A 26,087-nucleotide genomic window follows, 5' to 3' on the forward strand; every position below is an offset into this window, starting at 1 on the left:
TGAAATTCCCAAGAATGTCGATGAAAATCTCACGTATGTTGCTGAAAATCCCACGAATGTCGATGAAAATCCGCGAATGTCGATGAAAATCTCAAGAATGTCAATGAAAATCTCACGTATGTTGCTGAAAATCCCATGAATGTCGATGAAAATCCACGAATGTCGATGAAAATCCCATGAATGTCGATGAAAATCTCACGAATGTCGATGTAAATCCCACGAATGTCGATGAAAATCCCACAAATGTCGATGAAAATCCCACGAATGTCGATGAAAATCCCACAAATGTCGATGAAAATCCCACGAATGTCGATAAAAATCCCACAAATGTCGATGAAAATCTCACATATGTCGATGAAAATCCGCGAATGTCGATGAAAATCCACGAATGCATGCCATGCCATTGTTTCATTGGGGAAAATGGAGACAGCTAATTGTACTAATAGATACGGTGGAGTGTCAGCGAAAAACCGCGAATACACGGGACATAGGGCCGCGAATAGAGAAGCAGGTCGCAATTTATCAACCGCGAATACGCAGAACTCACAAAATAGCGGATCCGCGAATCGCGGGGTCCGACTGTATATCATCATCATCATTCAATCCGTTTTATCAAGTTTTTCTTTGTAATCATATTTTTATGCATTGTTCATCCGTCATCGACACACTTCAATTAAATATTTCCTTCCAATCAATTGCAGACACGTCTTGCCTCACGGCCTTCCCACTCAGTTTTCACTCATCGTCACGTTACAGCTGCCCGGTCCCGGTCCCACCCCGGAACCCACCTGGACCCTTTGGCGGGCACGCTTCGACGGTGTTCGAGATGGGCTCGCATTGCGTGTCGATGGCACAGCACGCTCTATTGAGATCTCCTCAGAAACCCCGAGCGGTAGCAGTGAATCGCACGTGTTCCGTGGCTTTGACTCTCTTTTTGATGGGAATTGGCACAAGCTGGCGCTGGCTGTACGGGATGGACGTGTCTCTCTGTTTGTGGATTGTCACGAGGAGGGCACAGAGGCTCTGCAGATGATTCATGGTCGCAGCGGATTCATGGACATCGCTCTAAGAGGATCTGGCAAAGGCAGTGCACCGGTGAGACGTCAACCACCTCGTTTTCATCTTGAATAATGTATTTATTCATTTTTGTTTACCCAAAGATAGGTCACAAAGGTCAATTTCCACTTTATAAGTAGAATCTTAATGTGTTTTTTCCTCAATTATATTGTTGTTTGTAAAAAAAAGTGGAAAAATTTGATGAAAGGGTCAATCATTGAATGACTACTGATACTTGCACACTCAAACCTGGGAACACCATTAAACAACTATAATGGAGCTAGGTAAAGTCCTTGCTACCCACCCAACCTGTCCACCAAGTTTCGTCATAATCCATCCATAACTATGTCTGTCTGTCTGTCTGTGAGAAAGATATTTCACAAACTTATGGATAGATTATCACAAAACTTGGTGGATGAGTTGATTTGGTGATGAGAACAAGCCAATTCGATTTTGGTTCAAGTCTGAATTCCGATCCGGCCTATTGTTAGGACACAAAACGTAAACTATTCAGCCTAGCGGAGGAATGCTCTCTACCGGGTTCCATGCTAGTTATTTAAAGTTTCATCAGATTTTCCATAAATTGGACTTTGCTTTGTGGAGTTATTCTGGATAGAGTTATGGTTTTGAATTCTTTTTACTGCTAAATGTCCATCTAAGGATGATCTGATATTTTCAACTTTCTATGCCTGTTCATTACAAAGCTATACAACTTCTAGAAATCGGGAATATAGTTTCCTTGATGACGTCATTTAAGACATGCTGTGGAGAAAACCATTTGATTAATTCACTCTTTTGTGTGAAAGTCAAAGCAAGAGTTTTTACCGTTTGATTTTCAGGTTATTTCTCAAAAATAACCACATACAGTGGGTCCCAGTGTCCGGCTGTCCGTTCGTACGTACATACATGAACATTTGACTAAAACATTATCTCCTCACAAACTACTGACCGATTTATGGACCAAATTTGGTGTGATGCATCAGGACAGTAAGGTCTCATTGGGTTGTGATCCATCTCCTGGGGACAGTCAGGTCTCATGGGGTTGTGATCCATCTCATGGGGACAGTAAGGTCTCATAGGGTTGTGATCCATCTCATGGGGACAGTAAGGTCTCATGGGGTTGTGATCCATCTCATGGGGACAGAAAGGTCTCATGGGGTTGTGATCCATCTCATGGGGACAGTAAGGTCTCATGGGGTTGTGATCCATCTCATGGGGACAGTAAGGTCTCATAGGGTTGTGATCCATCTCATGGGGACAGTAAGGTCTCATGGGGTTGTGATCCATCTCATGGGGACAGAAAGGTCTCATGGGGTTGTGATCCATCTCATGGGGACAGTAAGGTCTCATGGGGTTGTGATCCATCTCATGGGGACAGTAAGGTCTCATGGGGTTGTGATCCATCTCATGGGGACAGTCAGGTCTCATGGGGTTGTGATCCATCTCATGGGGACAGTAAGGTCGCCATTCAGATGCTCCCCTTATAAAAGTGGTAAAAGTTGGGTTTTGGCCCAAACATTGGTATTTCATTCAATCATATTCTTCTCAGAAACCCACAACCGGATACAGACTAAACTGGCCATAAGGCATCATGACCATGCCCTAACCTTAAGTTGTGCTCCCCATGGCCATATCTCCCCATGAAATGGGACCACAGTCTCCCTGCCCTAATGCCTCATATTCACTAAAACATATTTTCCTCGCAAACTACATCAACGACATGGACCAAATTTGGTACAATACATCAAAACATTAAAAGTCTCATGGGGTTGTACTACCCATCTGGATCTGCAACGTATAAAAGGGTGAAAAGGGGGGTTTCCCCTCAAATTCAGGTAATATTTTTAAATCTTCTCAGAAACCATGGGGAAATAACCGGCAGTTCTCCACAGTCCTATTTTAAGGCTTTGGTTTCCACCGCACTAAGATGAGCGAGGCATGAGGCAGGGGAGCCAGCATAGTGGGGAGAACAGTACTCCATCAAGCTTAGGGTGAAGGTCTTATAGGTAGATATAAGCTCAGGTGTTCAAAGGAAAGACTTTGTAGGATGCAGGATGCCCAGTCGCCGACTAGCTTTGGAGACAAACTTAGAAATGTGGTTTTGCCCAAGAGATATCATGGCTGATAGTGAGGCCCAAAAGTTAGTGACTGAACTTCTTCAAGAGGATTGTTGAGGAAGTAAATGGGATGGTTGACCAGACGGTCTTTTCGGAAGAGACAGAATGTGAGTGGGAGATTTTGTGGCATTCTTTGTCAGTATAGAGTACAAAATTCCAGCTTCATGTGCCTAAGACTTCAATGAACAGATGTATGGACAAAGATGAGTAATGGAGGAGACCTCTTAAGAAACATTCCACAAATGTAATTTAAAATGGGTGTAAAAGACATATTGAAAGTCATCTCATTACATAAAACATGAAATAGTCCATATGCAAACGTGTATGAAAATAATATGATTTATTTGGGTGACCCCGTTTTTGCAGGTGTTGTTTTTGTTTGGAACATATAGTCCTATATGAGGGATTTTAAGCCAATTTTGCAATTTGCAATGTGGACGATTAAGATGCATTTTAAAAATTAAAGTATTATTATCAGGTCTGTGAAGGAAGATATTGTCGTGCTATAATATATAGTTATTAAGACGAAATAGCATAATTCCCTTTTTTTTTCTGCCAGGTTCAGCTGCAGCAGTTTGAGTTCTTCTGTAACCCCGAGCGGGCTGGGCGAGAGACGTGCTGTGAGCTTCCTGGGAAGGTGAACGTGATATTTTAACGTCTTACTGGCAGTTTCATTCTGTTCCTTTTAATAACTTCAAGTGGTCATGTAATCCAGCATTATTTCCGAGGGGCATTCAAAAAGTTATACGGACAAGATACTCGCAATAGTCCAAGAAAAGCCAACATTTGTTTACTTTTTTTTTCTAAAATAAAATGAAAACTTTTCTTTATAAATAGGCCTAACTATAAATAGGCCAAACAAAAGCCTAACTTTACCATGATTGTGGACATTTTCAATATATTTAACAACACCATGGATTCACATTTTTTCAAGTTTACTCTGGCTTAACGTTTTTTTTAAAAGATAACATGGGAAATAATAAATATATAAATGTCCATTGTGCTGATAATATTCAGCTTCATCCTCTAACTTACTACTTCCTCTTCTACATAAAGCAGTGCACTTCCCGGGAGCAGGCAGCACCTCCAGAGGGTCCCTGCGAGTGCAAAGTCGGCTGCACGGGTCTCCCTGGTTTCCCCGGAATTAAGGTTTGTTTCATTTGTGAACCGGGTGTTCAAAGCCTGTTATTTGAGTTTTGGTCTATTTTATAAAATCTTTGGTGAAACAAATGTTGAGTGGTGTGAGTAATGTTAAATTTACGTTTAAAGTAGACATCACGAGTGAATGAAAAAAAAATAGGTGATCATGTCAGTTGGTCACCCACACTAAATATATGGAAATAGTCACTGCACCATATATGGCAAAAGAGCAGTTCTGTGATGTAACCATGAGGTGCACTTCCTGTGTGGTGCACTTCCTGTTGATCAATCAACCACCGAAGTAAGGACTAATTTTTCAATTTGCATAATCAACCAGGAAACTATACTCAGGCTAATAACCGAACCCTCGACTAGACCGATCGATCAGAGACTAGTACTGCATACTACTTCTGTGCCATCACGATGGACAATTGCTAAGTAAGTGGCTATCAGTCAATGTGAGTATTTTCACCAACAATGAAATTCAGGTCTCTTGATGCAAAACAAAAAAAAAGCAAGAATCTGCAATTGAAGGAATTGAACCATTCTCAAGTAAGCCAATAATAATGGATGTTCTGAGTATAAATCTTAATACTTTAAGGAGTATCAATTCTTCACAACACATGCAGACTCTTTTAAAGGTCATAATGAAGCTGTTCTTGAAGACATTTAATGTTGTTGCAAATTGATTACACATTTTCGTGTCTGTCAATACACAACTTTTAAAATGACCGAAACCGCCGTAGAAAATTCTGGGGCGTTGTGCAGAAACCCCGAGCAACGAGTTTCATCCGAGCGGCCAAACCTATATCATGCATGCCATTTATGGATTGTAACATTAAATGCCTCACAAAGTTTCTAAAAGAAGCCAGAAATACTTGGAAAAGTACCTGTGAGAAAGGGGTATGCCTCTGCAAAAAGAAAGATTTGGAGAACTTTCTGATTAATTCACCCAAAAAGTTGATATCTTTCAGCCGGTACTGCAAAAACTCCAGACGATGTGGGCCCGTGCAAGGCCTACGGATGGGCTGTGGATGGATGTGTTCTACTTAATCATCCCTGTCAGTGATCGGACTTTGAACCTTATGGGATTACCTCACATGAACCTGGCAGGCTTGGTGTTTTATTTAATGGACGTCTGCTATTGGAAAGATGATGCCGCCATCACCAACATTCTGGCAGACTTCCCAGAGGGAAACACCGTTTCTGGTTTCGTTGCTTCTTAACATCGGAGGGGAGGTCATATCTGGGGCTTGTGATTGCAAATGACAAGTTTTAAATGATATTTATTATTAATCACATTTGGAAGGATGGGTGGCTGGGGGTGGGTGTGGAGCTGTGTGGGCTGTGAGTACCTTATATACAGTCATGTGAAAAAGTAAGTACACCCCATGTAAAGTTTTGACTTTTTCAACATATTTCAACATACAGCTATTTGATCTTCATTTCAAAAATATTGATAGATAAAGGTGATATAATGTAACAAATATCATGAAACATTTACATTTTGTAGTCCATTGTATAATTTAAATACACATAAATGCAAATTTCGCATGTGGAAAAAGTAAGTACAACCCTACATTTATCACTACTTCAAATACCTAAAATTAGAATCAGGTGCACCAGCTCAGGTGCAAGTTATTACAACATCGTTAGAGAGAATCTTGGAGGAACCTGTCTTATTTAAACCTCAGACATTTAGTTTGGTTTGCTCGTTGTTGTTGTTGAAGTGTGCGGCGTCACCATGCCTAGATCAAAAGAGCTCTCTGAGGCCTTCAGAAAGAAGGTAAAAAATGCCTACGAGTCTGGGAAGGGATTTTTTTTTTTTTTTTTTTTTTTTTTTTTTTGTATACAAGTTCGAGGCTCGTGAAAGAGCGAACATTAATCACACAGAAAGACAAACCGACACATAAAACATATAACATAGGGAGCGGTAGACAAGATGGGGAGAGAGGGGGAAGGACACAAACACAACATTTGAGAGCAGGGACCGAGAGACATGGAGACATCGAGAGATCTGAGAGAGGGCGAGGGCTTTGGGGGGGGGGGGGGGGGCGTGGGAAGGGGGCAGTGGGAGAGGTATAAAACATATGGACCCTGCCAGGACTTACAGGAAAGAAGTTGGAATTTCAAACAAGGTGGATCTGGGGTGAATTAGCGGGGGTAGAAAAGATCAAGGTTTTGGATGGGGGAAGATAAGAGATGGTGGTGAACAGCTGTTTTAAAGACCTGGAGGGAGGAGTGGGATTGAAGGGAGTGAGGTAGTTTGTTCCAGAGGCGGGAGAAAAGAGGAATGAAAGAGTGAAGGTGAGCGGAGAGCCGAGATTTCGGCAGTTTAACCATCAGAGGGTTGCTGGCAGATCTTGTGCGACCTGTAGGAATATTTGGGGGACAGAGCACAGAGAGAGCTGGGGGTGCAAGGCCGGAGAGGAGTCGGTAGAAGACAGAAAGACCACCTACCTGCCTGCGGTGAGTGAGTGAAAGGCCCTCAGAGATAGCTTCATCGCGGGAGATTCCAATAATTCTGAAAGCTTTGGTTTCAACAGCGTGAAGCCGAGCTAGGTGTGAGGCAGGAGCACCGGCCCATAGGGGAGAACAGTATTCCATTGAGCTGCGGATGAAAGCCTTGTATGTGGTGAGGAGCTCAGGTGTGCCGAGGAAGGACTTCGCACGACGGAGGATGCCCAGTCGGCGACTGGCTTTGGAGGCCAGCTTGGAAATGTGGTTTTCCCAAGAAAGATCATGGCAGATAGTGAGACCCAAAATCTTGAGCGACAGAACTTCTTGGAGAGGATTGTTGAGAAAGTAGATGGGAGGGTTGTCCAGTCGATCTTTTCGGAGAGACATAGTAAGAGTGTGAGATTTGTCAGGATTGAAAGACATGTTCCACTTGTTTGACCAGTCTGTGATTTTGTCCAGGTCTTCAGAGAGTGAGGAGGCAGCAGACTGCCGATCTGAGGGAAGAGGAATGGAGCGGCAGAGAGTGGAGTCATCAGCAAAGAGATAGAGAGGATTTTCGAGAGAGTCAGAGAGATCATTGATGAAGACCAGAAAAAGCACGGGGCCCAGAACACTGCCTTGGGGAACTCCAGCCTGAACAGGAAGAGGAGATGAGAGAAACCCATTCAGGGCCACACGTTGACGACGACTAGAGAGGAAGTCCGCCAGCCATGCGTGGAGATTTCCATGGATACCAAAGGAGGAGAGTTTGGTGAGCAGAGCGGGGTGCCAGACCGTGTCGAAGGCACGTGATATGTCGAGGGAGACAGCTCTAATTTCCTGTTTGGCATTGAGGACCTCCATCCATTGTTGAGACAGCAGAAGCAGCATGTCCAGAGTAGAGTGACCTGGTCTGAAACCAAATTGATGATCAGAGATCAAGCCATTGGAGAAGAGGAAAGATTTCATATCAGAAGCAATGATTAAAAAGATATCCAAACAATTTGATATCAATCATTCGACTGTCCAGAAGATCATCTACAAGTGGAGAAGATTCCAAACAACTGCCAACTTGTTCAGGCCAGGCCACCCCAGCAAGTTCAGCCCGAGAGCAGACCGCAAGATGCTGAAAGGAGTCTCTAAGAACCCCAGAATGTCATCACGGGACCTACAGGTAGCTCTTGCCACTGTTGATGTCAAAGTGCATGAGTCTACCATTAGAAAGAGGGTGCACAAATTTGATCTACATGGGAGGTGTGCCAGGAGGAAACCTTTGCTGTCCAGAAAGAACATCAGGGCAAGACTAACGTTTGCCAATGAACACCTAGGTAAAGACCACCACTTCTGGAACAATGTGCTCTGAACAGATGAGTCAAAGGTAGAGCTATTTGGCCACAGTACCAGAAGACATGTTTGGCAAAATCCAAAGACAGCATTTGACCACAATAACCTGATACAAACTGTAAAGCATGGTGGTGGAAATATTATGGTTTGGGGCAGCTTTGCTGCATCAGGGCCTGGGCAGCTCACCATCATATAATCCACTATGAATTCTTCATTGTACCAGAGGGTGCTTGAGGCTAATGTGAGGCCATCTGTCGGAAAGTTGAAGCTCAACCGAAGGTGGACCTTGCAACATGACAATGACCCTAAACATACCAGTAAATCCACCAAGGAATGGCTGAAAAGAAAGAAATGGAGGGTTCTGGAATGGCCAAGTCAAAGCCCGGATCTAAATCCCATCGAGATGTTGTGGGGTGATTTGAAACGAGCTGTGCATGCAAGAAACCCCTCAAACATAGCACAGCTGAAAGAAATCTGCATGGAGGAGTGGGCAAAAATTTCTCCCAGTCGATGTCAGAGACTGGTAGACAGTTATAAGAAACGCCTACTTGAGGTTGTTTCTGCCAAAGGGGGCAATACCACCTATTAGAGCCAAGGGTGTACTTACTTTTTCCACATGTGAAATTTGCATTTATGTTTATTTAAATTATACAATGCACTACAAAATGTAAATGTTTCATGATATTTGTTATATTATATCACCTTTATCTATCAATATTGTTGAAATGAAGATCAAGTAGCTGTATGTTGAAATATGTTGAAAAAGTCAAAACTTTACATGGGGTGTACTTACTTTTTCACGTGACTGTAGACATATATATATATATATATATATATATATATATATATATATATATATATATATATATATATATACATATTGTTTGGTTCCGGGCCACAAGATAAGTTTTACGAGATTTTTGCATCTATTCGTAAAAGGAGAAGCGTCCGTGTGTCTTTGTTTCGCCATAGCAAGCTACCACTAGCTAATTGTATTAACAGGAAATGATAGGAGCCCGACTCCTCTCATTCACGGGTACTTTCCATGTGCAAGATTGAACAGAAATCAACAATATTCTTATATTGTCGTATCATTGCATTTCAAAACATCCACCCTTTTCTTGCACATTCCGGATAAATCACATACTTGGTGATAACCACATAACCATGACATTGATTTTTTGGCAGGGAAATAGTAGAATACCTGAAACATGAAGGTGCAATCACAATTGCAAATACTACAAAATATTATTATTTTCACATTATTGATATTATCATTATTATTATTATTATTATTATTATTATTAATACATTTCGTCAATATTCGCTATCTCAAATGTCACCTACTTTTCACTACAAACCTCATAGTCGTGCATAAATGAATCGTTAAGTATTTCTATGATGTGCAGTTATGTTTATTTTTACATCTATGCCGCACAGGGTCAGAAAGGAAACAAAGGTCAAGCCGGCCCTTCAGGAAAGCAAGGACGCAAGGTAGGCAGGCCCGTTCAGGGTGAAACATTAATGGTGAGAAGTTGAAAACTAACAATCAGAATGCATGTCGGTGAGCAACACAGATTACCCTTTTGACAAATGTTCTTGCTATTAAGTTCCATGTCACAAAATTGGAAATGTATGTTTTTATAGCTCTTCACAACCAGGCAGTCAGCAGAACATTTCCCCTAAATAATTGCATCTATAAAATGTCAGGCACAACCTCTGCACCTGCATAATCCAAGACCATGCTGGGCAGGTCAATAGAGCAGATGTTTTTCAAAGTCTGTTTTTATATTCTATCTTCCAAGGAAGAATGTGTCGCTTGCAGATGCCTGGCAACATTGGGTTGGAGCAACAAGCTGGAAATTGAGTTATTGATATTTCAAGCATTAATTTTGCTTCCAATTTAAGAAAGTATAGTATTTGTGAAGCTCTCAGTGTGTTTAAGGTGTTGTTTTTTGTTTGTTTTAGGGTGTTCAAGGGTTGCAGGGAGTCCAAGGCATGCCAGGGCAACCGGGCACCAGAGTAAGTGTTTCCTGTTTTACTTTAGATTTCATGGAATTTAGTGGGCATCTCCATATAATCTACAATATAATGGAGCAAGTTTATATATGGATGTTTAAACTACTCCTCCGAGAGGATCTGAGCTAGCAAGCTGAAACTTTCAGGAATTAATGAGGGAACCCTGAAGTGTGCATGTGCAAGCTTCTTTGATTCCATAAAGTTTTGGGAAAAAAACATTTTCACCCATATTGGCATTTTATTCCATTGGAGGGGAGGAAGGGGGTGGGGGGGGGGGGGGTGCAATTGGAATTATTCGAGCTATATAGCCACAATGCACATGTTTTCACTTCATATACATAACCTGGGTTAATTATATTTTCGGGAGCAATAGAGGCAGCGGTCTGTTGCCTATACACCGCCCAAATAATGGATGTGTCAGTATAATGTGTCACCCGCAGAATGGGTTTTGTGCTATGGTATTAATAATCATAATCATAAAGATAATAACATGACTTCCTCCCCCCCCCCCCCACCCCCCCCCCCCCCCTGGTGACTCACATAGAGAGCTGGTGTTTTTAGTGTTGTTAAAGAAATGACATTGCCCCTACCCAAGGAGATAAAAATATAAGGGGGGGGGGGGAATGTGAAATCCCCTTCCCCTCCCCCAGGAATAAAGAGGGTGGGGAAGGAAAGGGAATGAAAGAGGAAAGGAAATATACACGCTAACTGAGGCGTCTTACATACAGAGTTAGATCACTTCTAAATTTTTTATAGTAGTGCATCAAATCAAATCACAAAACAACCATGACTTCTTCAAAGAAAAACAATTGCGTCAGTTAGCACCTCCATATTCAGAATAGACGATCAGTATCGGAGTGTCAAAAAAAAAACAAAAAAAAAACATTACTCACTCTTTACTCTGTTCAGCAAAAAAAAATGCAACACCAGATGGCAGTGGCACATCCAAAGACACTGTTTCAGAAGAATAGGATCAAGCTCTGATAGAAGCTGTGGCCCAGCTGAACCTGGATCTTCGTCGACACAAGTTCCTGAATCAGCTGCAATTAATGAAGAGATCAAATCTAAGGATGTTGAGAAAACACCCTCATTAGAAAATGACGTTTGCAAGTGCAGATACTGTACTTGACTTATCTACACACACACCCCACCCCACAAGCCAGCAATGTGCGAGTTCAGGCAAGATAATAATGGCGCAGGACATTTCGGTAAAATGGTTTAAGACTTATCCCTGAATTAAATGGGGTAGTGAGGTAGCCCATAGACATAGGGTTGTATTTTGTCATGTTTGGTGACAGCCGACAGCCACAACTTTGGAGAGTGTCTGCAACAGACATCAGTGGTGGGAGGGAAGGGGAGATAAGGGGAGGGAAGGGGAGGGAAGAGGAGGGAAAGGGAGGGAAGAGTAGGGAAGAGCAGGGTAAGGAAGGGAAGGGAAGGGGAGATAATGGAAGGGAAGCGGAGGGAAGGGAAGGGAAAAGGAGGGAAGAGGATGGAAGGGAAGGGAAGGGGAGGGAAGCGGAGGGAAGGGGAGGGAAGGGAAAGGAAGGGGAGGGAAGGGGAGATAAGGGAAGGGAAGGGGAGGGAAGGGAAGGGAAAAGGAGGGAAGAGGATGGAAGGGAAGGGAAGGGGGAGGGAAGGGGAGGGGAGGGGAGGGAAGGGAAGGGGAGGGAAGGGGCGAAAATTCCTCCTTAGGATATGTCCTGTTGGGTACGGTGAGTTAAGGCAGCTCCATTGTTGTGACGTTGCTGATACCCAGAGCTCCCCAGAAAGTGAGGACACTTACCCCAAACTCAGTGGCTGTGTTTGTCTCGTCCAACAGTCCTGTGTTGTGTCTCGTGTGTGTATTAGCTCCACTATGATCCTTGTATCATGTAAAAAAAATAGGAATATAAATAAACAGGTAAGTTGGAAGATGCATTTTGTCAGCGAGTGTATGCCCTACACAAACTGGAAAAAAAGCAATATACAGGTTCGTAAAGCATGAGAGAAGGGAGTCACATTGCCATCTTGTGTATTAAATGGCCAGGATCAGATAAGGTGAATGTTTAACAGCAGAGCCCGCCAAAAGCGCACAGAAAGAGAATGAAAAACATGGAATGGCTCAAGTCTGAATACCGTGCGATATGATTATGAAAGCCAAAGTAATACGTTTTGTAAGTTCTACCAAAATCAAGTTGATATCTTTTCACTATCAAAATACATGATTCTCCAAAGTTGTCTTCCAGAAATATAAAAAAATCTGGAAATCTGCCTTGAAAACACTACAAATTCCTTCAAATGATCATGTGTTTACTGTCATGCAGTATGCTCTTCATGACCCTTTTACACTGAATAAGTTGTTGGAATAATGATGATAATTCAAATTCTGTTATATTGATTTTGACATTTTGATTAACCATCCTCTGGATTTGAAAAGCTCATACTCCAAACTAGGGTTGGTTCAAGATCATGTATGTATCTAAATGACCATTTTTTTCCATCAGATTTCACAGTTTGAATTATTGTCATGAAATATCATTCCATTATCGTGTTGATGTCATCATCTTTTGCAGGTACTGATAATTTCAGTAGAATTTCCACGTGCGAACTTCCAGTTTTATAGAATCAATGGAAACGTGCATGTGTTCAATAGAGAGAGAGAGAGATATATATATATCCAGTGACCAGTATATATATATATATATAAATATAACTTTTATATATTTATTTATTTATATATATATATATATATATATATATAAAACTTATATAAGTTATATATATATATATATATATATATATATATATATATATATATATATATATATATATATACATATATATATATATATACATATATATATATATATATATATATATATATATATGTATATATATATATATATATATATATATAATATATATATATACACACATGCAATAAAAGCAGCAGAGGAATTGGATGTTTTGATTACTCATCTGAATATGGAGAAGATTGTCATGGGGACCGCAAGGCTAACCCCCGCTCTTGCAGGGAAAATGGTGTTAAAATGCCTGTTGTTGTTGTTGTATCTGAATAAAACTGAATAAACTAGAACAGTACCAGGTAGAGTGCATACCTCCACCAGGCTGAACAGTTTACGTGTTGTATCCCACTATTAGGTCGGATCTGGATTCGGGCCTAAACCAAAATATAATTGACTTGTTCTTGTCACCTAACCAACTCATCCCCCAAGTTTTGTAATAACCCATCCATAACGTTTTGTAATATAATGATATATACCATGCAATATACCGTTTTTGACGCATCTCTCAATGGTGAAGAATCACTTAAAATTATAACATTATCGCATCTTCACCAAAATCGAATCAATTCGTCTTTGGAAGACACAAAACCTGTCCAACAAGCTTCGTCCAAATCCGTCCATAACATTTTGAGATATCGTGCTCGATATCGTTTTTGGCCCGATCCCTCAATGGTGAAGAATCACTTAAACAATTCTAGTATCTGGATCCGGATCTTCACTAAAATCGAACCAATTCGTCATTGTTACATTCCCAACTTGTCCACCAAATTTTGTCTGAATCCGTCAATAAATTTTTGAGATATCCTGTTCACAGACAAACAGACAGACTGACAAGCAGTCATGGTGGAAGCCATAACCTCTGCTGTCATTGGACTAGACATGAAACGTGTTGAATGGCTAGTTTTGAATAATCGCCAAATCACTATACGACAAATTGCAGACGTGAAGATTGATAATATGGAAACAATCGCTTTTTGTCACTTAAAATTCAAAAACGTTAACACAATGTGGGTGCCAGAAAATTTGATTTAAAAAAGCAACTAGCGTTTCCAATACAATTTGGCTCTTGGAATGCTACCAGATAGGAGGGAGATGATTTGTTGAAGAATATTGTGATGTGACAGGTCCTTCAATTCCTGCCAAAGTCAAAGCGAGCCAGAACCGAGCGGAGAGAGAAATCGTCGTTCCCGAACACAAAAAATCATTCGAGGTTCAGCCATCGGCCAGACGGTTCATGGCAACAGTGTTTCGGGACCTTAACGATTTAATCCACGTGGAATTTCTTGAATGTGGGAAAACGATCAATGCACAGTTACACAATGAATGAATTGAGAAGTCGATACACAGAAGATAGTCAGGTAGTATAACTTTACAGCATGGCAACACTCACCGTCACATGGCAAATGTGACTACGACTCCAGCGAGTCGTTGGAAAGTTTAAAATCATTCCACACTTTTCATATTGTGATATTTCACTTGTTTGGACCACTCAAGGAACACCTGGATTGCATTGAGCTATTGAGCGATCAAAACGTCAAAGCATGTGTTCTGAAATGGCTGTGCTGCCTGTTTTCGATGATTTCCGTAAAGATAACATCAAGGTGCAACCACCTGGATGGGACACGTGCACATGTCGCAGGGGAAGACCTTGAGAATCCATGAAGTTGCCTCATTATCATGTACTGTACTTGTTCATTTTATAAAATTTTATGTCTGCAAAAACCTTGAACTCCCTTCCTATTGTATTCATAGCATTTGCGTTATGAAAAGAACCTTCTCTTAAAGGTGATGAGCCCATAACTTGAAGTCCATTGAGATTGTCGGAACCACAATGATCGTATAGTGACAACTTGAGTCGCTGTATGAAGTTTAACCCTTTGATGTTGGCAGCCATCTTTGATAAATAATTATTTTTTTCAAATTAGGATAATACCGTGATAATCTCCCGCGATGAAGCTCATTCTGAGGGTCTTTCACTCACTCACCGCAGGCAGGTTGGTGGTCTTTCTGTCTTCTACCGACTCCTCTCCGGCCTTGCTCCCCCAGCTCTCTCTGTGCTCTGTCCCCCAAATATTCCTGCAGGACGCACAAGATCTGCCAGCAACCCTCTTATGGTGAAACTGATAAAATCAAGACTCTCTGCTCACCTTCACTCTTTCATTCCTCTTTTCTTCTGCCCCTGGAACAAACTCCCTCACTCTCTTCAATCCCACTCCTCCCTCCAGGTCTTTAAAACAGCTGTCCACCACCATCTCTTATCTTCCCCCATCCAAAACCTTGATCTTTTCTACCCCCGTTGATTCACCCCAGATCCACTTTTCTGAAATACCGACTTCTTTCCTGGAAGTCCTAGCAATGTCCATGTGTTTTTTTTTTTACCTCTCCCACCCCCCGCCCCTTCCCACGCATCCTTACCCCAAGCCCTCTCCTCCCACAGATCTCCCGGTGTCCCTGCTCTCAAATGTTGTACTTGTGTGCTTCCCCCTCTCTCCACATCTTGTCTCCCACTCCCTTTATTTAGTCTTATGTGTCCGTTTGGTTTTTTTTGTCATTAATGTTAGCTCTCACACGAGCCTCGATCTTGTATCCCAAAAAAATAATAATACAGTTGCTAGAGAGAGTGAAAAGAAACAATATTGAAAAAGATGTAATATAAATGAATAAGGCAGATTTGCTCGTACATGAAGCAAGGAAGCGGCACGTATGTTTTTAAAGCCTTTGGTGCGACTAACTCAGGGTTTATTTGCATACCAGGTAACGTCTAACTCGTACACCTGAATTTCTAAGCTTGATGTGCAACAAAAAATTGACAAACAAGAACGGCACTCAGTAGAGCGCATACCTCCACCAGACTCAACATTTTATGTTTCTTTATCCTACTGATAGGCCGGATCTGGATCTGGATATGAACCAAAATCGAATCGGCTTGTTCTTGTCACCGAACCAACTCAACTTTTTGAGATATCATCTGAGATATATCGCTTTTGGCCCCATCTCTCAATTTTGAAGAATCACTTTAAAGAATTCTCGTATCTGGATTAAGATCTGGATCTTCACCAAAATCGAATCTATTTGTCCTTGTCACACACACAAGTTGTCCAAGTTTCGTCCAAATCCATGAACAACTTTTTGAGATATCCTGCTGCGCATAGACAAACACAAACAAACAGGGGTGAAAAAATAACCCTCATCCACCTTCGGTGGTGGAGGTAAGTAGCCTTCTCTGGTTGGTATTAGTTTTGGTTATTGATGGATTACAACGGAATTTCATGTAACTGATCAATCTGATATGGATTTAAGGCACTTTTTTTCATTTTGTAGGGAGACACTGGAGATCATGGTGCTACCGGAGACCCTGGTTTTGTCGGTCCTAAGGTAATGATAGAATCTCTACCAATAGAATTTCTTTCAATTTGCTTGATATATGGCACATTTTGTTGTGTACTAGATTATATAAATGCCACGGATGATGATAATTCTTCAAAAGTAGGAAGCTACAATTTCAGCATTTATTTATCACTATAACTACTAACTATAACTACTATAAGTACAAATTTACATTTAAACAATCAGCAAAACTAATAGGTATAAGATATACAGTGAAATATATGTTGTTCTTTGGTGCTGATATGTATATATATATATATATATATATATGTATAATGTATATATCGGTATTTTGTCAAAATGCTGATGGGCAGTCGTTGATATATTTCTATTTTTGATATATTTCTATTTTTGATATATTTCTATTTTTGATATATTTCTATTTTTGATATATTTCTATTTTTGATATATTTCTATTTTTGATATATTTCTATTTTTGATATATTTCTATTTTTGATATATTTCTATTTTTGATATACAGTATTTCTATTTTTGATATATTTCTATTTTTGATATATTTCTATTTTTGATATATTTCTATTTTTGATATACAGTATTTCTATTTTTGATATATTTCTATTTTTGATATATTTCTATTTTTGATATATTTCTATTTTTGATATATTTCTATTTTTGATATACAGTATTTCTATTTTTGATATATTTCTATTTTTGATATATTTATATTTTTGATATATTTCTATTTTTGATATATTTCTATTTTTGATATATTTCTATTTTTGATATATTTCTATTTTTGATATATTTCTATTTTTGATATATTTCTATTTTTGATATACAGTATTTATATTTTTGATATATTTCTATTTTTGATATATTTCTATTTTTGATATATTTCTATTTTTGATATATTTCTATTTTTGATATACAGTATTTCTATTTTTGATATATTTCTATTTTTGATATATTTCTATTTTTGATATACAGTATTTCTATTTTTGATATATTCCTATTTTTGATATATTTCTATTTTTGATATATTTCTATTTTTGATATATTTCTATTTTTGATATATTTCTATTTTTGATATATTTCTATTTTTGATATATTTCTATTTTTGATATATTTCTATTTTTGATATATTTCTATTTTTGATATATTTCTATTTTTGATATACAGTATTTCTATTTTTGATATATTTCTATTTTTGATATATTTCTATTTTTGATATACAGTATTTCTATTTTTGATATATTCCTATTTTTGATATATTTCTATTTTTGATATATTTCTATTTTTGATATATTTCTATTTTTGATATATTTCTATTTTTGATATATTTCTATTTTTGATATACAGTATTTCTATTTTTGATATATTTCTATTTTTGATATATTTCTATTTTTGATATATTTCTATTTTTGATATATTTCTATTTTTGATATATTTCTATTTTTGATATACAGTATTTCTATTTTTGATATATTTCTATTTTTGATATATTTCTATTTTTGATATATTTCTATTTTTGATATATTTCTATTTTTGATATATTTCTATTTTTGATATATTTCTATTTTTGATATATTTCTATTTTTGATATATTTCTATTTTTGATATATTTCTATTTTTGATATATTTCTATTTTTGATATATTTCTATTTTTGATATATTTCTATTTTTGATATATTTCTATTTTTGATATATTTCTATTTTTGATATACAGTATTTCTATTTTTGATATATTTCTATTTTTGATATATTTCTATTTTTGATATACAGTATTTCTATTTTTGATATATTTCTATTTTTGATATATTTCTATTTTTGATATATTTCTATTTTTGATATATTTCTATTTTTGATATATTTCTATTTTTGATATATTTCTATTTTTGATATATTTCTATTTTTGATATATTTCTATTTTTGATATATTTCTATTTTTGATATATTTCTATTTTTGATATACAGTATTTCTATTTTTGATATATTTCTATTTTTGATATATTTCTATTTTTGATATACAGTATTTCTATTTTTGATATATTTCTATTTTTGATATATTTCTATTTTTGATATATTTCTATTTTTGATATATTTCTATTTTTGATATATTTCTATTTTTGATATATTTCTATTTTTGATATATTTCTATTTTTGATATACAGTATTTATATTTTTGATATATTTCTATTTTTGATATATTTCTATTTTTGATATATTTCTATTTTTGATATATTTCTATTTTTGATATATTTCTATTTTTGATATATTTCTATTTTTGATATATTTCTATTTTTGATATATTTCTATTTTTGATATATTTCTATTTTTGATATATTTCTATTTTTGATATATTTCTATTTTTGATATATTTCTATTTTTGATATATTTCTATTTTTGATATACAGTATTTCTATTTTTGATATATTTCTATTTTTGATATATTTCTATTTTTGATATACAGTATTTCTATTTTTGATATATTTCTATTTTTGATATATTTCTATTTTTGATATATTTCTATTTTTGATATATTTCTATTTTTGATATATTTCTATTTTTGATATATTTCTATTTTTGATATATTTCTATTTTTGATATACAGTATTTATATTTTTGATATATTTCTATTTTTGATATATTTCTATTTTTGATATATTTCTATTTTTGATATATTTCTATTTTTGATATATTTCTATTTTTGATATATTTCTATTTTTGATATATTTCTATTTTTGATATATTTCTATTTTTGATATATTTCTATTTTTGATATATTTCTATTTTTGATATATTTCTATTTTTGATATATTTCTATTTTTGATATATTTCTATTTTTGATATACAGTATTTCTATTTTTGATATATTTCTATTTTTGATATATTTCTATTTTTGATATATTTCTATTTTTGATATATTTCTATTTTTCATCCTTTGAGTATTGATATTTTTCATCCTTTTATCCTTTCATCCCTGACCCCCAATTTATTACCAGGGTTTTCTGGGAAAGTTGGGCCCGCAAGGTATTCAGGGACATGAAGGAGAAAAGGTAATTGTTTAATTGGACAGTTTGATTTGTTTTCAAACGTTTGAAACATTTCTGGTGTAATTCAAAGCGTTGTTTGTTGTGTTTGTATAAAAATCCCATAGGCCATTGCAATGTAGATTCCATATATCGGTGCAATGGGTTAATAGAGATTGGCAATAATTTACAAGAAGCTATTGACTGACTATACTTTCACGACCTTTGCAGAGAGACCATTCCATACATTTCCCATTCAGAGTGAATACCCCTCCCTGCCTTACTACTGTCTTCAATCTCTTCTTCTTAACTCTTAAACAGTCACCCCTTGTCCTATCACCTATTCCGCTGAAAAATTATTCTACACCTATTTTGTCGCTTCCCTTCGTTACCTTAGAAATCTCTATCAGATCCCCTCATAATCGTCTCTTTCCTAATTGAGAAAATCCTGTCTTTCTCAGCTGCTCCTCATGGCTTAGTCTAGCTAGGCCCGGGATCACTCTGGTTGCTCTATGTGGGATCATATCTGGGGCAACTACATCTTTACGCAGATGTGGTGACTAAAACTGAACACAATATTCCATATTATGCCTCATTGACTTCCTGTACAGAATTAATTCTACCTCTTTTGATTTATAATTGATCCCCCTACAAATGAAACCTGAAACCCTGTTAGTCAGTTGGATATATTTAGTGAATGCATATAGATACCTGGCACTGTGCTGTCTGCTTAGCCCTCTCCACCACCCATCCCTTAGCCCCCTCCCCTATCCATCCCCTTCCCCTGCATCTGTTATCACCACCAGCCAGATAGGGAATAGAAAGATGGATCAGAATCTGCCTTTACTCAATAATAATAATAATAATAATAATAATAATAATAATAACGAGAAAGCATCTAAAAATGCAATGCCCGTCCATGTCCACTTTATATTCAGGCTTCTTCTTTTTCTGGATGCTAGACATGACTAAAACAGGTAAAAAAAGACAAAAATATTGACGATTTTAGGCGACCATGACCTCAAAAGCAATTAGCTTCCAATGACCCAATACCCAATATGTAGGCTAACCCCCGCTCTAGCAGGGAAAATGGCCTTAAAATGCATGTTGTTGTGTTGTTGTTGACCCAATATGCAAACCCTGCTAAAATTTAAAAGAAATAGGAAATTGATGATTTTGTGAACTTGAACTTTGACTTTATTGACAGAACATTGGTTACACTCGATGAATTGGGTCATATTGGGTCACTGACATCGATATTTTATGCAACCTTGACCTTTGACCTTTTTATCTTAAAAAAAAAAGAAGAAGCAATTGGCTTCTAGCTTTTGATCGGTGAACCAATTCAGTAACCCAATCTGCAAATTCTTAAAATGTTTATGTGATGATGTTATGTGACATTGACCTTTGACCTTTTGACCAGATTATTAATTTGGCTTCTCCATATTCTCATAATAAAGCTTTGTTGAAAATTTAATGAGAAAAGCTCAAATGGTAAAAAAGTTATGGCTCGGACGGACGGATGCACGCACGCACACACACACACACACACACACACACGCACACACACACACACACACACACACACACAAACACACACACACACAAACACACGCTTGCATAACCCCATCTGCTGCTGCCTGGGGGATCAGGCTAATAATAATAGTTCCTCTGAAGAAACATCAATAATACAGGAGGCCATTAGGTCCATCAAAGCCTGTGTTAAATATTGCCAACATGTGGTTGTTTGTCAGTGCTCTACGATTTTAAATGCCAAGTATCAAGCAAGGAAACAGCACGTACCATTTTTTAAATTCTTTGGTATGACTCAGCTGGAGTTTGAACTGCTGACCTCCAGTTGGATTTTAAAAAATGAAATGTAAAATAACCCAGCGCTCACTAATACACCTCTAGACAGTTGTAGTAATAGCTCCTTTGTCCAGTCCTGTGCAGGTATATACATTTGTTGGAGTAATATGATGCTGATTGTTGTTCATTGTAATTTGTTTGCAAAGTCAGGAAATAACTTGGCTGGAGTCACTACCATGACTAATTTCAATTTGCAACAAAGTTTCTCTTCGGGAAAAATGTAATTTTTTTTTTCCCCACAGGGATCTGATGGACTTATCGGACCAAAAGGTGACAAAGGACTTGACGGAGACCCGGTATGAATTCCTTGGTGTGTGAAGGAATGCTATATGAAGGAAACCTCTTTGGGAGTTGCTTGACTATAAACTCTCCTCTGTATGATCTTTTCCCAATAAGTCGGGGTTGGTGGCTCATCGAGCTTGTATGTTTGGTCCAAGCCTTTCACGAATCGGCTGTCCAAGTCTGATGTTTGACTGAAGCTGGCAGGAATTTGGAATTTGTCTATGTGCCGGTGGTAACTCACCTACTCTTCTTTTTTTTTAAAGACTCTGTAAAATCTTAATGCCATCCACCATCTAATACTATCGTAGACATGTCCATAGATTGGCATTGACATAACGGAGAGCACACTTTGTTTCATAATTATGCTGAGGATCAAACTAGGCAGCTGAAATGCACATCCGCTATGTCTGTACCATTATGTTAGACAATTGTACAACTCAATTGTTTACCAAAGAAAACACAATTACTTTTCATGTCATTGCTTACCCTGGCTTTATAAGGCCCATGCATGGGTTGTATAAATACAAGTGAATAAAAAAATGTATGCTAAATTAAAAAGGCAATGTAGGGATGACAAATTATAGTCTAAAAAGGTCCTAAACAAGATAGGGATTATGTTGGTTTAGAGAATAGCTAACAGTATTGCCATCACATAATCCCTACATCACTGCCTCATTTACACTTCATCAGTTATTGCTTCAAGCTTCGACAAACATTTCACTGGTTACGACAGTACTTGATTACTCTTGTAGTGTAGCCACATAATGAGACTGTACAAATTAGCAGTCCGAGTATAATGTTATATCAGGACATGATCATCAACTTCTTACAAACTGCATGAACATCTCTAATAACAACATTCTATAATTATCTCCATTTGTGATTGGTTACTCTAAGTTGATAAAAAAAGAAAAGTAGGAAAGACAACTGAAGCTGCAAGAAGTCCCTGGAATTATACAGGAGCTTCTTATACTTATGCAGAAATGAAATATAGGAGCTTCTAATACTTCTAGCTAGGCCTAGCCCGAGACAATAGTCTGGAGGCAGTGATGTAGGGATTGTTATGTGATGGCAATACTCTTAGCTACTCTCTAAGTCTAAACCAACATCATCCCTATCTTGTTTAGGACCTTTTTTAGACTGTAGTTTGTCATCCCTACATTGCCTTTTTAATTTAGCATAAATCTTTTTATTCACTTGTTTCTGTAATTTTTTGCAATGTGGAATAACACAATGGTATATGGTACCCAATATATGGTACCTCAGAGGATACCCAATTTTGGAGCAAAAGTGCCAAGATATCTTCGTCAGCAAAGTCAAACACTGCACATGTTGATATATTGTCTTGCGTAACCCTGACTGTATCTTGCAGCTCTGTCTTATTGCTCGTCCTTGCCTATTGTCCTGTTGTTATTGTCCTGGCTTTATAAGGCCCATGCGTGGGTTGTATAAATATTAAACATTTCCAAGGTCACAATTTTTCCCAATCAGCCAAAAATACAATTTTGAAAAGTCATGGAAGAGTTTCGAAACACATAACCATAATGTATTATGTATGCGCTATGCACATAAGCAGTATGCATGTGGTTGCATCATATATGTAACCCAGGTTCGTTTTATTTTTGGGAGCGATTGAGGCAGCGGTCTGTTGCCAATACACCGCCCAAAATAAGGGATGTGTCAGAAGAACGTGTTGCACATTTGGAACAAGATCATCGCCCATCGGGTGGGTACTCCGCTATGGTATTAATAATCATAAACATAATAATATGACCACGTGACCCCTGGCCACTCCCGTAGAGAGTGTGTGCTTCTAGTAAATCTAGTAAATACAATTAAATAAATAAAACGAAAATCGTTGTGAAATTAAATGATTTCAGAGTTTGGTGGTATAATCAAAATATGATAAAATTTAATGTCATATTATTTATTCCCTTAATAATGCACATTATTATTATGTTTTGCAATGTTTCTTCTTCTTCTTCAGGGACACCCAGGCATGAGGGGTCAGGATGGCAAAAATGGTCCACCAGGAAAGCTGGTAAAATCTCCATTGAAGTTACAAAATATATGTAATGTTGACCTTCACCTTTCTGACATGCAAATCCCCTTTCTTAATTTAGCTAACTCACAAAATAGATTGCTCTCACAAAAGTAACCAAAGAGTTCTTGAATGGATCCAGTTAATCAGACCATTAAAATCCAGGCATTGTTTGAGCATTGATTTCAATATCAATTTATACCTGTCCCATCGTCAGGGTGATATTGGAGTTATGGGTGAAGATGGTCCTGATGGTCGACAAGGAGAAAAGGTAATATCATCGAGCTTGACGAGCTCTCTGTGAAGGCAATGCATTTAAAAGTGACTGTAGTTTGTTGTTTTTCATAAAGAGGTGTGTTTTTGTGAAGTGTGGTGGGTTTTTGGTGCTCCTCATCTCAACTAGAAATAATCTCGGGTCAATACGATTATCGGCAATATGTCGCAGCACAACTCCATTAAGCTGTCGTACTTGTTAAGAATGACTGAGTGTAATCAAGCTCGAGCAAATTTTTATTGCACCTCTAAATTTACTAATATTGCAACTATAAACTTTCATTCTGAAATTTTGAATGAACTCAAATCAAAATATCAACAATTATTGTGACTCAATTGGATGAAAATTCGTTTAAATCCAAATAATATGGGGCTAATTCAAGATTAAGCTGTACTTGTTGATTTCCAAAATTTGAAAGTAAGATTAAGTGAATGAAACGTTATTTTCCGAGACATTGTCCCTTACTACACATATCTGCATTAGTCCCATGGTGATGACATCTTAATGACAAAGGTGAAGATGTTTTTAAGGTGGTTCCGCAGCCGTTTTGGGACATCCTCATCACTTGGAAACTCTACATCACCTGCAAGATATTCCTTGTGTTGTCAAACCTCACAGTCACAAATCTAGACTATATATGGGGAACGGTTTGGTACTCCCCCGTCGTGACTGCTTTCTGATCAAAGGACAGTTCTTTGCGAAGCCTTTTAATGCTTACTTTAACGATTTCCAGGTGCAAATGAATGATGAATTCCACACTTCAAAAGTGCACACATCTGCTGCAATGTCATGCACATAGATTCAGTGATTGCCCAAAAGCCACTGTTCATATTTTCGAGAGTCGCAACACTTGGTTGCATGCAAGCATTTTCATCATCCATCAATGTTTCACGTCCATTTTATTTTCACAAATCAAGTATACCTTTGTGTGAGAGATACTTTTACCAAACTCTCATCTCATCTTGTATGATCTCATCTCATATGCTGTCATCACATGTCATCTCATCTCGTATGATGTTATCACATCACATGTCATGTCATCCCATCTCATCTGATATCATCACATCTCATCTGATGTCATCACATCTCTTATGATGTCATCACATCACATGTCATCTCATCACAACTCATACCATCTCCTCTAATCTCAAAGGATATAATCACATCTCATTACATATCTCATCTCATTACATAGTATATGATGTCATCACAATCAATGTCATGTCATCTCATCTGATCTCATCACAATTCGTATCATCCCAACTCATTTAATCTCCTCTCATCTCAAACTATGTCATCACATCTCATCTCGTATGTTGTCATGACATCATCTCTCATCTCATCCGATATCACATCACATGTCATGTCATCTCATATCATCACATTTCATCCCATCGTACCTCATATGATGTCATCACATCTTATCACATGTCATCTCATCTCATATGATGTTATCACATCACATGTCATGTCATCCCATCTCATCTGATATCATCACATCTCATCTGATGTCATCACATCTCCTATGTTGTCATCACATCACATGTCATATCACAACTCATAACATCTCCTCTAATCTCAAAGGATATAATCACATCTCATTAGATAGCTCATCTCATTACATCCTCTATGATGTCAGCACATGCATTGTCATGTCATCTCATCTGATCTCATCACAATTCATATCATCCCAACTCATTTAATCTCCTCTTATCTCAAACTATGTCATCCCATCTCATATGTTGTCATCACATCATCTCTCATCTCATCCGATATCACATCACATGTCATGTCATCTCATATCATCACATTTCATCCCATCGCACCTCATATGATGTCATCACATCTTATCACATGTCATCTCATCTCATATGATGTTATCACATCACATGTCATGTCATCCCATCTCATCTGATATCATCACATCTCATCTGATGTCATCACATCTCCTATGATGTCATCACATCACATGTCATATCACAACTCATAACATCTCCTCTAATCTCAAAGGATATAATCACATCTCATTACATATCTCATCTCATTACATCCTCCATGATGTCAGCACATGCATTGTCATGTCATCTCATCTGATCTCATCACAATTCGTATCATCCCAACTCAGTTAATCTCCTCTCATCTCAAACGATGTCATCACATCTCATCTCGTATGTTGTCATCACATGTCTTCACTTCACATGTCATATCATCACATCACATCTCATCTGATATCACACCACATGTCATGTCATCTCATATCATCACATCTCATCCCATCGCACCTCATCTGATGTCATCACATCTCTTATGATGTCATCACATCACATATCATCTCATCAC

At 37.5% G+C, this 26,087-nt stretch overlaps 1 protein-coding gene across 1 annotated transcript in view; it reads left to right on the forward strand.

The window, feature by feature from the left end:
• The first annotated feature begins 10,068 nt into the window (after positions 1-10,068).
• Positions 10,069-26,087, forward strand: part of LOC137432052 (uncharacterized) — a 61,510-nt gene continuing 45,491 nt past the window's right edge. The window contains exons 1-6 of the mRNA XM_078783184.1: positions 10,069-10,118; positions 16,226-16,279; positions 19,255-19,308; positions 21,393-21,446; positions 23,420-23,473; positions 23,691-23,744. Coding sequence (XP_078639310.1) covers positions 10,095-10,118; positions 16,226-16,279; positions 19,255-19,308; positions 21,393-21,446; positions 23,420-23,473; positions 23,691-23,744 — 294 coding nt within the window. The 5' untranslated portion in view covers positions 10,069-10,094. The remainder of the gene's footprint in view (positions 10,119-16,225; positions 16,280-19,254; positions 19,309-21,392; positions 21,447-23,419; positions 23,474-23,690; positions 23,745-26,087) is intronic.

This window comes from Myxine glutinosa, chromosome 8 (assembly GCF_964187855.1).
Source record: "Myxine glutinosa chromosome 8, kmMyxGlut1.1, whole genome shotgun sequence".
Classification (NCBI taxonomy): domain Eukaryota; kingdom Metazoa; phylum Chordata; class Myxini; order Myxiniformes; family Myxinidae; genus Myxine; species Myxine glutinosa.